This window comes from Cloeon dipterum, chromosome 3, assembly GCF_949628265.1.
Source record: "Cloeon dipterum chromosome 3, ieCloDipt1.1, whole genome shotgun sequence".
Lineage (NCBI taxonomy): Eukaryota > Metazoa > Arthropoda > Insecta > Ephemeroptera > Baetidae > Cloeon > Cloeon dipterum.
In genome coordinates this window covers 35,861,162-35,878,044 of record NC_088788.1, presented here as the reverse complement: position 1 = coordinate 35,878,044, position 16,883 = coordinate 35,861,162, and the positions used below count along the sequence as shown (strand labels likewise).

The window sequence follows — 16,883 nt, the reverse complement described above, 5'->3', positions numbered from 1 at the left end:
GGATGGATAATCGATCCTATGGGCGCAATCTCTGATTTGGAATTTATTGAGCCAACATGCATGAGCGCAAACAAGACTCTTTCGTGATTTTTAATCCCTGATTTTTCCTCTAATGTTTTCAAAATCTTTACTGCAAAATTTGAAACTCGGAAACAACAAAACCACTGATTTAATTTTTTGCTGCAACTGTTACAACAAATCAGCGAGATTTATTTTTCTACCGCACGGTCCTTGTCTCCCTTCGCTTATTTACCGACATTGCAAAAATAAAACCAGTCGCCAGATCTGCGTTCGATTCTAAAAATGGACAATTCAGTTTTGAGCAGCCCAGTTCCGCCCAGCTCCGCGTGCATACGATTATTGTCCAGCGGCGCACAGGTGCTTTTTAATGAGATGACGCACTCTTCTCCTGCGCGCATTATATTTAGGCCTACCTTAAGAAATTATGTGGCGAGACGAGCAGCGATCCCATCAGGAAAAGCACGCCGAACGCAACTCGCCCAACCAACTTAATTGTTATTGCAATTTGCATTAATGAGCGGGAGCTACCTCAGGAACGGTTTAACAAGTACATAATTACATACGGCTGCCAAACTTGTTTTTGTGCTATTTCCAGTGCTGGCCATCAACCCTAATTCGCTCTTTGAGATTCTTTTTTGTAATTATATTGAATTGTAAAATTTAAATCACAATCCTTTGTCCTTCGTATTGGGTTCCTCGCATTTTATTTATGCCTTTTGCTTTTATTAATTACAGGAAGCATTTGAATTTTATTTTTGACAGTTGTGCCAATAGATTCCTGAGGGCAGCCGACAATTCAACACAACGTCCCGAAAATCTGCCGAGACGTAAAAAACCGTTACTCTTGCGGTTTTTTCGTGTGAAGTGCAACCAAAATCGAGACAGTAGTGACAGCCAAAGGAAGTGACACAAAAACACTGGCTGGTCTGTCTTGTTGCTTCCGCTGGCTGTCACTGTGGCGCTGCTGTCTCGATCTGGCCAATCCGAGATAACTTTGCCAAAAAATAGCGGTTTTTACGTTTTAGCCGATTTCCCAGCGAGCAGAGGGGTAACCGCGGTCACTTTTCGGTCACCTGACGAAAGTTGAACAAAGTGTGGTTTTGCATTTAAGGAATGATCCTGATTCATGTTTCATTGGAATTTTTTTGAAATTTGGCTTGGATCATGCAAATTTTGAGTGCCCAGTCTTGGGCATCAAATGGGCACCTTTCGGATACCCAGAGCGGGCAGGGGGTCACTGGCAGTCACCTAACAAAATTAAAATTATGGGTGGTTTTGCATTTTAGGAGTGACCTTCAATCATTTTTTACTTGATTTTTTGATATTCTGCTTGCGGATCATAACAAAATGCCAGTGCCCGGTCTTGGGCACCCGATGGGCACCTTTCGGTTACCCGGAGCGGGCATGGGGTCACTTGCGGTCACCTAACAAAATTAAAACTAAGGGTGATTTTGCATTTCAGGCATGATCCTGAATCATGATTCATTAAATTTTTGTCTAAATTTGGCTTGGATCACCGAAATTGCCAGTGCCCAGTCTTGGGCACCCATCGGGCACCTTTCGGATACTCGGAGCGGGCAGGCGGTTAACTATGGTCACTTTGCGGTCACCTAAAAAAAAATTAAAACTAAGGGTGATTTTGCATTTCAGGCATGATCCTGAATCATTTTTCTTTGGTATTTTTTTGAAATTTTGCTTGGATCATGCAAATTTTGAGTGCCCAGCCTTGGGCACCCGATGGGCACCTTTCGGTTACCCGGAGCGGGCAGGGGGTCACTTGCGGTTACTTAACAAAATTTAAATTAAGGGTGGTTTTGCATTTCAGGCATGATCCTGAATCATGTTTCATCGGATTTTTTTTCGAAATTTAGCTCGGATAACCGAAATTGCCCGTGCCCAGTCTTGGGCACCCATCGGGCACCTTTCGGATACTCGGCGTGGGCAGGCGGTTAACTTTGGTCACTTGCAGTCACCTAAAAAAATTAAACTAAGAGTGGTTTTGCATATCAGGCATGACCCTGAACCTGGCTTGATTGGAATTTTTGTATATTTGGCTGGGTTCACCTAAAATTGCCAGTGCCCAGTCGTGGGCAACCATCGGGCAGCTTTCGGGTAGCTCGGATTGGATAACTGCGGTGTGACCGGATCATGAACTGTGTTCGTAAACTTTTGGGCACAGAAAAAAATATTGTTTTGGTTATTGTTAGGATTGAAAATTAAATTTTTTATGCACTTTAATATGATTGCTAAAAAGGGGCAACTTTTGGTTACCCAATGGTTAACCGATGCGCGGGCACTATTTTCTTTTACCCTCAAATTTTGTCAGATTTTCGTCACCACAAGTTTTAACTTATTTTGGTAAATATTTTTGTAAAAGTATGTAGTAAAATTACACAAATAAATAAAAAAAACTTTGATAACCAAAATGGGTTAACCAATGGGCAACCAATGAGCAACCTAATAAATAACCACCGTAAATTCTTGAGTTCGTGTTTCGTAAAAATTATTTTTTAGAAATTTATTTGGTTATAACACTAATTAGCATTTCAAACTCTTTAAATTAACTCGTTTTGAGCACTTATTCATGCTCAGCATTATCGCGCGCGTTTCTATGTTACACTCGTCAACCGCGCGTGTGGCGCCACTGTCGGCAGCAGCACCAGCTGCTGCCGGCTGCCTCTCCTCTAGCTCACAGTTACTTACTGACTGTAAACAAGCATGACGGTTGATACGCGCTGCGATTGCATCATCATTGTTAGCCGATTATTTCGCCCTGATTTCGGTTGCATTTCGGCAAATCGACAACATCAACAGATACTTGGACGGATGGTCGATGTTCCTGATATTCCGAAAGGTAAGGGTATCATTGAATTTACCGAATTTACTTAGATTGGGGGCTACAAAAATACGCGCGCGGACACTGACATCAAAATATTTATTTTAGATTGCTTTTTAATCAATCCTGTGTGTCAGCAGGCTTCTACCGCATCCCGCCCTGATGTCCTGGTTGGAAATAGCTGCCTGTACACGATGGCCATCCGGTTATAAGCCTGGAAAACTTAACTAAACATCGCCCGCAGATTATCCAGGTATGTAGTTGAATACATGGCAAAATTAATGAGTAGAAAATTGTTACTTTTTATTTTATTTTGTAGAGTTGTGTGCTGTTGGTTCGATTTGCTTTTGCTACCGACATGGAATGCGCTGGGACTATGAACTCCTGCAGAGATGAAAAGCAACGAACCCACATGTTTTTGCAGGAAGCGCGCTGGACGACATTGGTATAGGGATAATTTGTGGTAATCTTTGTATGTTTAATGGCTATATTTTATGATAAATTTTGTGTTTATACCTTGAAAATTAATTTTAACAAAGTTCAATTTGCTGCTTAAATACTTCAATTTTCTATTGTTATGTTTGTAACAACTATAATATTATCCCATAACTATTTTTGTGTTTTGTGATTTAGTTTGGGATTGCGGCATATTTTTTAGTTTAAGTTGGCTTCCTCTTGAAGAAGATTTTATTATAATTTCCAAGACAGTTAGCTATTGTGGCAACTAAAATTTAAAATCAATTACTTATTGTCAGATAATCATCGTGGGTTTAAAGTTTAAAATTGCAAAAGCCTTAAAGTTTTGAAATCAAAAACAACAGATGAGCCACCACATACTGATTTTAATTGCACTGTGGTTTTTATTAAATACTGTTACCGTGCCTTCTTGACTGAAAATAATTAATTTTAATGTGCTGAAAACCATAACCAGTTCAACCAATTACCCTAGAACCATCAACAGATTGAAAATATATATAATCAGGTTTAGACAATGGATGGTTTTGGTTTCCAGCACATCAAATAGAATTATTTTAAGGGTTGAATGCACAGCATCAGGAATCTTTTTAAAATCAAAAGTAACAGCTGGCAGCCAAGGGGAATTCACAGCTTCTGGTGAACTCGTACAATTTATATAATCATCCAACATTATTTTTGCTTTGTTGCTGCATCACCTCATAAATTAATGTGTTATTATAGTTTTATTAACTTGTAAGTGTGCAGTTCTTCAAAGTCTATTGTACTTGATTTTTGGTTTTGAAAAATTGTTCTTTACATTATTTATTAATTTATTTATTATTTGTTTTTGCTTATTCCGTTATTGAAGGTGGAATGTAACTTAACTGTATTGAGGTATCACCTTGGGATTTTCGCTGCCAAACCCAGATTTCGATCCTGAAAAACTTATTTTTCCATAAATTTGCAATTTGAAGGTCAAGGTCACCTTTCTCGACCTTAAGGGATGATGGCCTCCTTAGATTTTTCAGGGTTCAAGCCTGAAATGTAGCCCGTGAAAATCTGAACAAGCAGTTCAAGTTTCTGAGGTGCAAAAATAGTTTGTCATAATTTGAAAAATAAAGTTTGAATTAGGCTCGATGCCGCTCGATCGAGCACGGCCTTTAGTCGGCGAGTTCGCCTATCATTTGTCGATAATATTTTTACCCATTCCATTTGATTAGGCACAACAAGAGGACCAAGAATTGACATAGTAAGGTCAAAATCGACCTTCAGGGTCTGACCCTGACCAGACCCTGAGATAATAATTTAGAAAATGTCCAATTTCATCAAGAATGGTGTCTTTTTATAGGTTTTCTCTCCGCTGCACAGCTCAAACATACAGCCAAAACTGCCGAATGACAATCCTGAAACCGGTTCTTGAAATAATTGTGGAAGCCATTAATCCTGACGTGATGTTAATTGTTATTAAAATTGAAAATCGGCAGTTTTGGCTTTATATTAGAGCTGCAGAGCCTATGGAAAGACACTAAGTTTGATGAAATTGAGTTTTTTTTTAATTTTTATCTCAGGGTCTCGTCAGGCACAGACCCTGAAGGTCGATTTCAACCTTACTATGTCTACCCTGGGCCCTCTTGTTGTGTCTAATCTAATGGTATATGTAAAAATAGTCTCGACAAATGATAGGTGAACTCGAAGACTAAAGGCATGCTCGACCGAGCGGCCTCGAGCAGGTTTTTAATTTTCAAATTAAAATATGCAGCAAAACTATTGTTGCACCTTTGAAACTTGGTGAGCTTGTGCAGAATTTCAAGGGCTACAATTCAGCCCTGAACCCCAAAAAGATCTAAGGGTTGTATCATACCTTGATTTTTAATTTTCGAGTAAAGGTCGCAAAAGGTGACCTTCAACTTTGCCCTGCGAATTTTTTGTAGGTTGATAAGTTGTTCATGGTAGAAAACTAGGATAGACAATGAAAATTTCAAGGTGATAACTTAACCCAGTAAAGAGTTACATTCCACCCTTCATTCACATTATTTGATTTTCGGGGATTTTTAAAAATAGGGATCTTTAAATTTGATGTATAAAATGTATTATTTAATTGTACGTTAATTGTTGTATGAATATCATCCAATAAAAGTGCTGCCCATCTAGCTGCCCACTGAAGGTAACCGCAGGCGGGCACCAAATGGTTACCTTTTGGCTACCTCTTACCTCGGGCTGTCATTTTGCGCTATACTGAAATTTATCTTTTTAATGGACAGAGTCAATTGACCTGCCACCAGTGCCACCTGACAGCCCTAGATAAAAGGTAGCCAAAAGGTAACCAATGGCTGCCCACTGGTGGTAACCTCAGCCGGGCACCCGATGGTTAGCTTTTGGTCAACGAATTTTATCGGCCTCTCATTTATTACGCTCCCTGAATTCAGGTATACCTTTAATGTACATAAAAGGAGATTCTATGAAAGGTCATTTAATGGGTGCCCATTTGGTGCCCGAATTCTGGGCATGACCACTCGCGGGTGCCCGAAGGGTTGGACATGCGGTATAACCAATGGGTGCCCATCTGGGTGCCCACGGGGGGTAGCCGGGTGACCGAACGCGGGCACCCAATGGGCACCTTTTGGTTGACTTTTTTCTCGGTGGGTTTTAGTACGTCGTGATTCGGCTGCCTGACCTAATTTGACCCTGAGGAATTGATTGGTATTGTTAAAAATATAATACCAGTGCTGCTTTAACGGAATAATAACTAGAGATGCAATGTTTCTCATCTCGAGCAAGCACTATACTATAAAGCCGAGTCCATAAATAATGCACTTGAATTCCACGAAGCGACTCCTTCTCAATTTGCAGCACACACACGCGGAGAAAACACAGGTAAACGAACACCCTGACGAGCACCCCGCCTCATTAAATCACTGTTAACAAGCGGAAAAAGCCGGCGAACACTCCCAGCCTTTGGAAATGTATTAATTTCTCGGCTTTTTATGCACTTCTCCTTTACGACGCACACGCTCTTTTGTAAAACGAATTAAATCACACGCACGTACCAACACACAGTCCGGTCTTTCTCTCTTACTCGTTGTCCGGCTAAATAAAATGCAGCACAACAACTGCTGGCACACGAGACGACGATAAAACCAGCTGAGCAATAAAGTTACCTGAATGAGAAAATAAAGCGGACGAGAGACACTTTTAAAACACATAAATCGGCAATGTGACCGCGCATTTATATAAGTCACGTGCAGCAATTCATTACTAGAAACCGCAGTAAAGTATTTGTTTAAATGAGGAAAGCCTTAGTCTTGTGGTAATTTGTACCTCGAGGCAGTCAAAGTTTTGGTTTTTTAAATGCAACAAAAATTTCAGACGTTCAAGAAAGGACCAGATGAATCGGACAAAATTATTGATTGCAGTTTCTCGAGCATTGTATATTTTTGCACGAAACTCTTTGTCACGGAATAAATTAGAGTCGTGAATTGCACCGGCAGCACTGCCCCGCTCCATTTTCCTCCTTTTTCCTGCCGGTTTGTAAGTTATGGTCTGCAGTAATAAATCATGGCTCATCTGGGTCCGGTCATGAATATTCATGCCACTCGGAATCGTGAGCCTGACATCAATGATAAGCATGAATATTCAAGGGATACACCTCAAAAGCGCTGATTTCTCAAACGGATCTCAGTCAGCGCGCGTTCCCAACACATTTCACAACAATATTCACTGTTTCCACTTGCTTAGACTTTCTTTACATTTAATTTGAAATATAAAGGTTTCCTTTACTATATATAATGTATGAATCATCCTTTTAACCGTAACGTAAATAATTCTAAATTTTTTACAATTTACTCACCTCATTGGTAGTCTGTTTTAGGAAGCATGACATTTATGTTCTTTGCAGTTATTTGATGATACAAAATATTTTATTGCTACTTTTGGATGAGGGTATCAAAACAGAGAATCAGCAAGACGCTGAATATCTCCAGAAACTAACAGGAGATTTGCTCGCCCTTTTCAATGGAATTGCTCACTGCAAATGAATGAACGTCTCCCACATTTGTGACAAAGAGAAAAACACCAGGCCTGAGAATAGTCAGCAGCGAATCAATGGGATAAACTGACTCATTTTTTTCATTTCGAATTTGCCACTTCGCGCGCCGAGCGTTATTTGGGCGGTGGATTGATGAGCACAATCTAAGCTCAGCGAGCGGTTGTTTTTCGCCGAGATTTATCTCTCGCAGGCAATGAAGACGTGAGCTGCTCTTTCATGTTGACACCTGCGGGCTGCGTTACAGATTGCGTCCATTTTTCATCTGCCGCTTGGTAAATCGGGCCATTGCGAGCGAGAGAGCGAGAAACCAAGCAAACTCGATTATTAAAATGAACCGGCTGCGCGCGCGGGGACACTGCGATGATTCGATCCGCCAGACGCTTGCAACTGCTGCGTGGGCGCCCTATTCGATTTTAATTAACGACTAATGGCCATTCAGCTGAATTAAGAGGAATATGAATTGCCCTTATCTGGTTGGACGGAAAGATTTTTTTATACAGAATATACCCATTGAGAGGAGAGACTGAGGTCATATAGATTTGCGTGTTTTGTGCCAATTTGCGAATTTTTGACCATCACGCACGGCCTGAACTATTAGTTGCGAAGGACAGGAAAAAACAGAGACCGCTCACGCGACACAACATGCAATAATAATCGCAATTAAAAAGCTCGAAGAGATAAATTAATGGTCGGCCAATGCCGCTGTTTCGGAGCTAATGGTCACACAAACAGACGCACACACACAACACACGCGGGCGAGCGCAGAATTCTCGTTTCGGCCACTTATCTCGAAAGCACGCACGCAGGCAGAATAATAAGCACAAATTCTTTTTACTAATACATTTTTGTGCGAGTGGAGCCAGCAGGAGGCTGCGGATAACAACATTGATGTGTCTTGTAATTGAAATCGTGGCTTGATAAATCGATGTAAAGACCATTGTCTAGTCTCTAAGGAGGAGGAGAGAAGAAGAAGGAGAACGCTGACACATGTATCTGAGTTTTTCAATCTGTGTGCCATGATGTAATAACAGGGCAGATTCAAAGGATTTCCTCTCATTGTGGCGCGTAATGAAAGGGCTGAAAGGAAATATCGCGCGCGGCCAACGACGCTCGCCTGCGCACCGACATGGGTGCATTTTATAATAACCACAATAGTCATGAAGCTCCCAATCTACTGCTCCATTCATTTTTCGTTTCTCATATTTTTGTGGCTTGGAAGTACAACAGAAAATCCGTGAGTTCGCATGTTATTTTGGCGTTGAATGAATTTTCCCCAACAAAAAGATGATTAGTTCAAAATGGATCGATGCAGGGTGACAATTGTAAATTATTTTAATTTTCGGATGATCGATAAACAATTTGTTCTGTTGGAATTTCAAGAAAGGAGACAGTCCTCGCCATTTGAAAAGCATGCAAACTTTTTGCAGCCCCTTTTCTAAAAAAATTACGCTGCTACTAAGGTCAATTTTCAAATTAATCCTAAGGGATGATTCCATGCATTGGCCACAAGCATTTTCCAGGATTTTGCAGTAACCAAACCTCTTTAAAAACTTTAATTTACTTTCCCCGTTGTGAGTTGTGCGGTGTCGAAAAGCGATATCTATTTATGCACGGCGGAGGACTGCGGGCGTTCTAATTGGCTATTAATAACTTATATACCGCCGACGGCCAATCAGACCGTCCGTAGTCCTCCGCCGAGCAAAAATAGATCGATTTTCGTTGTAGGGTTAGAAATCATTGCTTTTGATCTATATATCATCTGGTTCAAATGAACAAAGGGAAAGAATAAATCATAAAAACACATTTAATTTCATAAATCTTCCTTTGATAACTTACTCTCATTAATAAACAACTGGTATAAACTACAATATGATGTTAATTTGTCTCTTAAGAAGAAAATATGACGGGCGCATTGTTCAGGACACTTAATTTTTATGCCGTTTAATCAGAGCGCCGCATTAAACGGTTTGGCAATAAAAATAAAAAATATAAAGATGCGAGGTCAGTTTGAGCCGCGACAAGCCACACAAGTAGAATAAGAAACAAGATCAGCCGGCAGATAAATCGTTGGAGAGGTGGCGACGGCCCATATAAAAATATGAAACCAAAAGCTCTCTCTACGGCCGGGCGAGTTCATAAAAACGCACATTCTCGCTTGTTCTGCTGCGAGTTGAACAGCCAAATTGAGCGTGTGTACAAATGTCTCGAGGGGTGATAAAACTCTCAGCGTGTTTTTGTGTTTTGTGTGAGAGTGTGTGTGTGTGTGTGTGTGTGTGTGTGTGTGTGTGTGTTCGCGATACATTGGGCAGCTGATGTAACTGCATCTCCTGGGGTCAAATTACTCAGCAGAAGCCTGGAATAAAAGCCGGCGTCCAGGTGAGACAAGATAATATGAAGAAGCGACAGCGGGTAATAATAGAAACATCAAAGAGACGCTGCAACAACTGACCAGACAATAGGGCCAATAATGACCCTGCTCAAGGCTCTTTTCACTTCTTCCATCTCCTCTCTCGCAACAAAGAGCCACTTTTAGACCCAAGATGAGCATTCTTGCCTGCGGGGGCCAATAACGCGCTGATCATTACAGTTTAAACTGTTAGTAAGAAAAATTATTAAGCTTTACCTATATTTCAAGTACTATCTAAAAATGAGGAAAAAACTAAATATTTCCGGATTGCTGTTTAAATTTTTGAGAAAATTGGCTGTCTTCCTACCGTAAAACCACGATGTATTTTACAATTTAGGGAATTGTTCCTTAAAATTCGCTCACTGTTGGATAGATTACGACGAGAGGGATTGACATCAAGCGAAAAAATCATTTCATTTCATAAAAAATACGGCGAAATCTTAAATTTTACTGACCTTGGGTCCTGAATGCATTATTTCAGGAAAAAAATCACAAACAATAATCTTTAATTAGTTTTTATAGAGATTTTGGCATTTGACTTAAATACGCATTGAGCAATCATGCCCCCATTCCAGCTGTTGACTTTGGCACATTATTTCACCTTCCTTTAGGTTAGAAACATAATTCTGTTTAGCAATTAATGGTTATTAAAATTCACTCAGACTGGCAAACCAATTAGCGATGGCCGAGCGCTCAAGCACTAAATTACGAGCTACAAATTCCGCAACTTTTCGCAGGACAACGATTGCTATCATCCGTGTGTCCGACTAAATTCCAAACGTCCCGGAACCGCAAATAGGTGATTAATTTATTGGCTAACAGATAGCGAATAATTGACAGCGCAACCTGTTTTAAATCAAATAAATGGCCCTAGTGGTTGACTATTAACTTTGCCATTTAAATTGAGTCAGATAAATCACTCGGCTTGTCACTTTGTTGGTTTTGTGCCTGGCTGCGGAGCGAACTCGACTGCTCGCAGCACGGTGGCTAGACTCTAGAGTGGGCAAAAAGAGAAACTGCACCTCGCGCTGCTGAAATAAAATGTTTACAAAAATGCAGATTTCGAGCTTACCAGAGGAGCCGAGACGGCTCCCACGTGCGCGGAATATCGCGCAGAATCAAAGCAAATAAACCGTAATTTTTAATGAACGCCCTACGCCGCGCGCCGCGACTTTTCTTTTTCTCATTTTCTCGCGCGCGTGTGTATTTAATGTCTTTTTAAAAGACGCTTATCTCACGCGTAACAAGTTTCTTTTGGCAGGACCGAAAAAATAATTTGCAATATGCAAATTTGGCACCAGTATATCTGCGGCAATCAAAAAATTTGCACCAGACGACAAATAAAAAAGCAGCTCATAAAAAGAGAGCCGATCGAACCGCCGCGCGTTTTCCTTCTCTTTCGCCGGCGACCGACCTCCACCCATAAATTGGCGACGCGCAAACATCCAAGTAGGGAGAACAACTGCTTTTTCGTGCCTCTGCGAGCAGCAGCACCATTAAAGCGCGGGAACACACGCAAAATCACTCTCTCGGCTATGCCATTTTCCATCATGTTCGACGCCTCGTTTTGCAGTTAATTAAATCGCGTGTGTGCACTCCAACCAACCGACATATTTTGCCCGCGGAGTGCCTGCTATAAATCCTGGGAAAGGAAGATTCTGTCGATTAAACTGCAAGACTTTCACTTTTGTCTTGGGAAAAATAAAGCAATGCACAAATTTCTCATTAGAGCATTGAACAATTAATTTTTGTGAATGTTTAAGTCCCACTGAAATTAAATTTTCGTATGTTTCATTCGATTCCTGAGGGTCTACAGAGGTAGGATAAATAATTTTACAGGACACAATTTGTTTTAACGTGCGAGCAGAGGCGCTTTTAAGCGAATCACGCGTTGTTTTGGCGCGCGCAACGCATGAGCCTTTTGATCACCACTGCGCAAGCGTCACTCCTCTGACGTCACAGCTCACGAAGCATGGCATTGGCAGCACTGGGAAAGGAGGGGAAGACGCTTGCGCATTTATTTATTAGAGACCAAAAGATTGCTTTGCGCCTTTGCGCGCACGTAACAAAAATATCGATCAGAAAATTATTTACCCCACCTATTTCGACCCACAGGAATCGATTGGAACATACGAAAATGTGGTGTCTTTAAAGACCGTCTCTGACGAAGTTTCTGACAACAACAATCGATTCTTGGGGGTCGAATTATTTTTCCGACCAAAAAGTGCAGCGCGACGTGCGTAGAACAAGTATAACTTTTTTCCCGCCAAAGCAATATGAATGCGAGAAGTGCGCATGCGTCAGAGCTGGCGGGATGTGACAATTAAAGAAGTCATTCGCACAGGTGGTCTCTCTGCAAGTGCTCAAACCAGCTCTGACGCATGCGCACTTCTCGCATTCATATTGTTTTGGCGGGAAAAAAGTTATACTTGTTCTACGCACGTGGTGCTCGACTTTCTGGTCGGAAAAAATGTCCAATTTACCTAATTCCCTTAGGAATCGATTGGTGTGCTCAGAAACTTCATCAAAGACGGTCTTTAAATATTAGTATTCGGATCCAAACATTTTGCCACAAAATCAGAGCAAATGAAATAAAAACCGAAAGGCTCTCTGGGTATGAATGGCGCTATTCATGGGAGTGTTCATTCCATTGAATCTTTTTCCGCCTCCATGTGACATGCACGTCTGCAAAACTCTGGCTCTGAACATGGCGCCTCAAACAATAGCAAATTGAGGTGAAGGCGGTGCCTAAAAAGCTGACGACCCCCCGCCAGTCCACCTGTTATGCAAACAAAATTATATCTCAGGTAGCACCTTCGATTCGTCGTGTCTGCGGAATGAGATCAAGGCTGCACGTGTTTTATCCAAAAGCAAAAGTGCACTCTAGTTACCCACAGACGCGACGCTTAATAAGGCACGCAGAATTTTAATGAAAGAAAATTCCGCCCGCCGAAATTCTGCAAATCTTCTAACAAGCAAGGTCCGCGCCGAAGTGAATTCTTGAGAGTACGATATCGAACAAAGCGTTTTCGGCGGATTCCTCAATGCGAGACGGGAAAAGAATTCGCAGAATCTATTGCTGCATTTTCTTTAATTGGGACGTCTGGGAATTTTCCAGGAACAACGTCGAAGGTCTCTTCGAGCTGCATCACTCATTAACAAGCAGCGAAATCATTATTTGCGTGTTGTCTTCGAAGCTGTTTATTTCTCAATGAAGCGCAGCAAGCAGCGCGAGTGATGTATTGAGTCGGCCCCATTACATTTGCAGACAACATGCAATAATCAAATAATATTCTTGCGAGCGTACGTGCCAGGCCACTGAGTTATTGCGCGCCGGCAGTAAAACGAGCAATTCAAAATCAGCCTCGAAATTGATGGCCGAGAAAAGTGCATTTGAGTGTGCAGCGCGAGACAAGCGTTTTATTCAAACAGAGTACGTCTGCTGGGTGTATGTACTGTACGTGCTGTAGGTTATTTATTTGAATAGCTCACACACACACACACATTACAGTACACATACACGAGAGAATAATGCGTGTAATTCATGCGAACATCTGTTTAGGTAAAAGGTTTTATGCGCCGGCAATAATTTATAAGCACTGCTCGCAAAGAGCTTGTAATGTACACACAATGAATCAGGTATTAATGCGGCGTATTACCTCGAAGATGGCCATTCATCATGCATGCGCGCCCAACTAAATTGGGATATCAGCCCGAGAGCATTAATGCACCATGCCCACTCGCTCTGTGTTTTTCACACCGAGCACTGCACTCCTCATGCAGCTTCTTTATAAACGCTACAAATGTAAAACAACGCGCGTCGATCAAGTTTATTATTTGCTTTCCAATTGCAGGCAGAAAGGAATTCACAATGCAAGAATTTTGAATTAAATAATTAATTTTAAAATTTGTCTAAAATTAATTTTTTGCCATAAATTATTTTCTGAGACTGGCTGCGGATTGAATTATGTATCTAAAAATTAGTAAAGAGGTAAAAATTCCTAGGTTGCCGTTTGAATTTTTGAGAAAATTGGGTAGTCAAGTGGCTCCCTTCTGTAAATCCACGGTTTATTTCCCAATTTAGGGAATATTTCCTCAAAATTCGCACGCCATTGGATAGATCGCGACGATAGGGATCGAAATCAAGCGAGTTGAGAGATAAAATATTGCTAAATTTCACAAGCAATAAACTCAACAATGAACTCCTCCCTATAGTCAACAATGCAAAATTTACTTAATTGCTGGCGTGTAAAGTCAAGGAGAGCAAAGTTGCTGTTGATAAATTTCTAAAATGCATTGTAAATTCGACGTTGTGTATGGCAGCTCATAAATAGCGAAAAATTCCAGCTCGGTAATGTCCTGTGTCACTGCAACGTTCTCGGCTTGCGCAAGGCGTTTGTTTGCATACACGTGTATAGTACAATATTTATTCTGGGCACAGCAGCTGAGCGGGTTGCTGCTGCCTGCTTGCCAATATTAAAAGTACAGGACCCGATATTATAAATTGGCCAGCTTGTTCCTGCACGCCGCGCAGAGCTGCACGCAGGGCGTAGGTTTCTCCAAATGATCTCGCCCTCTCATTCACAAACACAATATCGTTATTTACGATTATTCTCTCTCGATATAATAACTTTATTAAATTTATAACACGCGGAATGAAAACACAAAATTGAGGAGCAGCGTCTGCATAAATTGGAATTCCGGCCTGTTGATTTAAGAACCTGCTGAAATGAAAACATTACTCCCAATTTTCGCAGCGGGACGCCGCCGCGCAGACCAGATTGTTATTTAGCTGCTTTTGTGATTTTCTCGGCGCTGGACCATTAAAAAAGGTTCCATCCGCAGCTCGGGGAAGATGCTCGTCCATTTAATGACACGTTTGCCGCTGCTAATGATAATCCGCCTTTGATTTCTTACTTTTCAAATTGCCGGCAAACCACAGGGTGAATTTCGCTTCGGCTGTCAGCACTCATTGGACCCGGAATTATATCATTAGAGTGCCGCAGACCGGCGCCGCTGGAAATTGCCCACAATCAAACGCCGAGTTTAACTGCGAATTATCGAAGAATAGTTCTCAGCACAACTCAACAAACGGCCGTGATTGAGTTAACTATGGCTGCGTAGCAAATTTTTATCGTATATCTATTGATCTTCTATAGAAAGAGAAAAACTCATTTCAAGCACAAATCATTGGCACTAATTTGCAGTTTGCTCGACTCACCAACGATCATGACGTGGCCGAAGGTGGTGTTGCCTCTGGCTGTGGAGCAGTTCCAACGGTGGTTGCGGAACTGGTACTGGCACTCCGTCAGCCCCAGTTTGGAGCCCTCGCTGACCGCGGCGAACGCGTCCGGCGTCGCTTTGCACATTTGCTTTTGCTTTGGCGTCAGGCCGGGCGTGCCGTCGCAAATCGCATTTGCAGCCATGGCAGCTACCACACCAGACATCACCCTGGAAATCATTTCAGAATTTTAAATTTGTTTGTTTTAGGGGGTTAATTTCGAAGAGGAATGAATCGTAGCGAATAAACAACATTTATTTCTGATTAATTCCGCTTGTTAGACATTTCTAATTAATATCTCCGCATTGAATTAGTATAGAGATGCACGCGGAGGCAGTCCAATGGCCTGTTCGGTTGCGTCTCGTGCTAAGGCCGTCACACAGTCTGCGTCTTTTTTGTCCTTACCAGCCGACTCAAATTAAAGGCGAGCCCACGCGCTCTACCAGAAATTGAAATAGGCAACAACCTCTGTCGGCCGGCGAGACACGGTGAGTGAGAAAAAGGGACGAGGCCATTATTTGGAGAAGTCCCTGCTGCGTGTGTAAGAACAGAAGTAGAAACATGCCTTGATGGCTACTGTCGCCTTTTCTGTAACGCCGTGTTGACCAGCTTTTTCTGCTTCGTACACTCAGCCGAGTCTAGTTTTCGACTGGAAAGATTTACAATCAGTTTGTCGTTGATCAAGGCAGGTAGTACAAAAATTTCCTACGGGCAACTGCTTCGGATTAAAATGGCATCATAAAAAAATCCATGGAAAGTGTAACCAAACGAGTGCAATTGTTCCGAGAACCACGATTCGGACTGGAAACAGGGAGCAATTTCACTTATGCTTAATTGCCTAATTTGCATTGAATTATCTTCCTCTTGACAGCCATAAAACTTCAAAAGTAGGACCGCGATACACATGAATTGTAAACATCTTTGTAGAATTATTCGCACCCTGGAATAATTTATATCAGGTAGCTTTTAATCTCAACCGTATATCGATCAAAACTTAAATCAAAGAGACGTTTTACAAATGTTGGAAGCTGTCAGTGTGGAAATTCACAGCCAGATAAACACGTCATCTTTTGTTTCATGTTGCATAGTTTATTTCTCTGGCTCTTGTAGGTCATCTTTTTTTTAATTTATGAAGCAGTGTTTTATAGGGGAGATTTGGTGTGTGTCTGCTGCAATTTCGCAGCCGAGGGATATAAATTTTGAGGTGGATTGTGACAGCGATCAGCAGCCAAAAAGGAGAGGCAATTTTCTTTGTGTGGTCTCGCATGCTTTTGGGAAAAAAACGTACCCTCAGCGGGAATTAATTTTTTTTCTCCACGGAACAGATTTGAATTCTGCTGGCGGTTGAAAAAAAGCTACGATTTATTTACGGACGGAATTCGCGTCCATAAAAATGGTCACTTGATGGGGAATCGCGCGCGTCTCGGCCACGTGATGCGGCCGGCCGAGTGAGTGCAAAATTGAATTTAATGTCGGATGTACGTGGAGGCTTGAGCCGCAACCTGTTTAGCACTGGTCCAAATATGAAAAGCAGTCATATCATCGAGCAGATATGCTCATATACTTTACGGCCGGCCCAATTAGCGCGCACGACACCTTCCCATCGCATTACACCGACTGAATTATTCCCAATAAAAAGCTCATCAGCGACGAGAAAGGCTTGCCAGGCGAAACATGATACAATTTCATTCACTTAGCCTCCTAAAATGAAATATTTGGACCGCAAGCACATGCAGAAATCGTGAGCGTTTGATGCTTGCGGAAAGTGGCTTCCATTATCGCGAGAGCAAAAGGCTCCATTAAATCGAGCGCGCTTCGCAATTGGCTCTTTCTCTCT

The 16,883-nt window shown here is 41.7% G+C and overlaps 1 protein-coding gene and 1 long non-coding RNA gene across 2 annotated transcripts in view; one reads left to right on the top strand and one right to left on the bottom strand.

The window, feature by feature from the left end:
• Wnt2 (Wnt oncogene analog 2) overlaps window positions 1–16,883 on the bottom strand; it is a 35,616-nt gene that overhangs the window by 8,969 nt on the left and 9,764 nt on the right. Inside the window, exon 2 of the mRNA XM_065484627.1 lies at window positions 14,987–15,216. Within this exon, the coding sequence (XP_065340699.1) occupies window positions 14,987–15,216 (230 nt within the window). The remainder of the gene's footprint in view (window positions 1–14,986; window positions 15,217–16,883) is intronic.
• On the top strand, window positions 2,684–5,696 carry LOC135939997 (uncharacterized). Its single transcript, XR_010574808.1, has 3 exons — window positions 2,684–2,875; window positions 2,998–3,110; window positions 3,177–5,696. It is a non-coding gene; the product is annotated as an uncharacterized LOC135939997 (long non-coding RNA).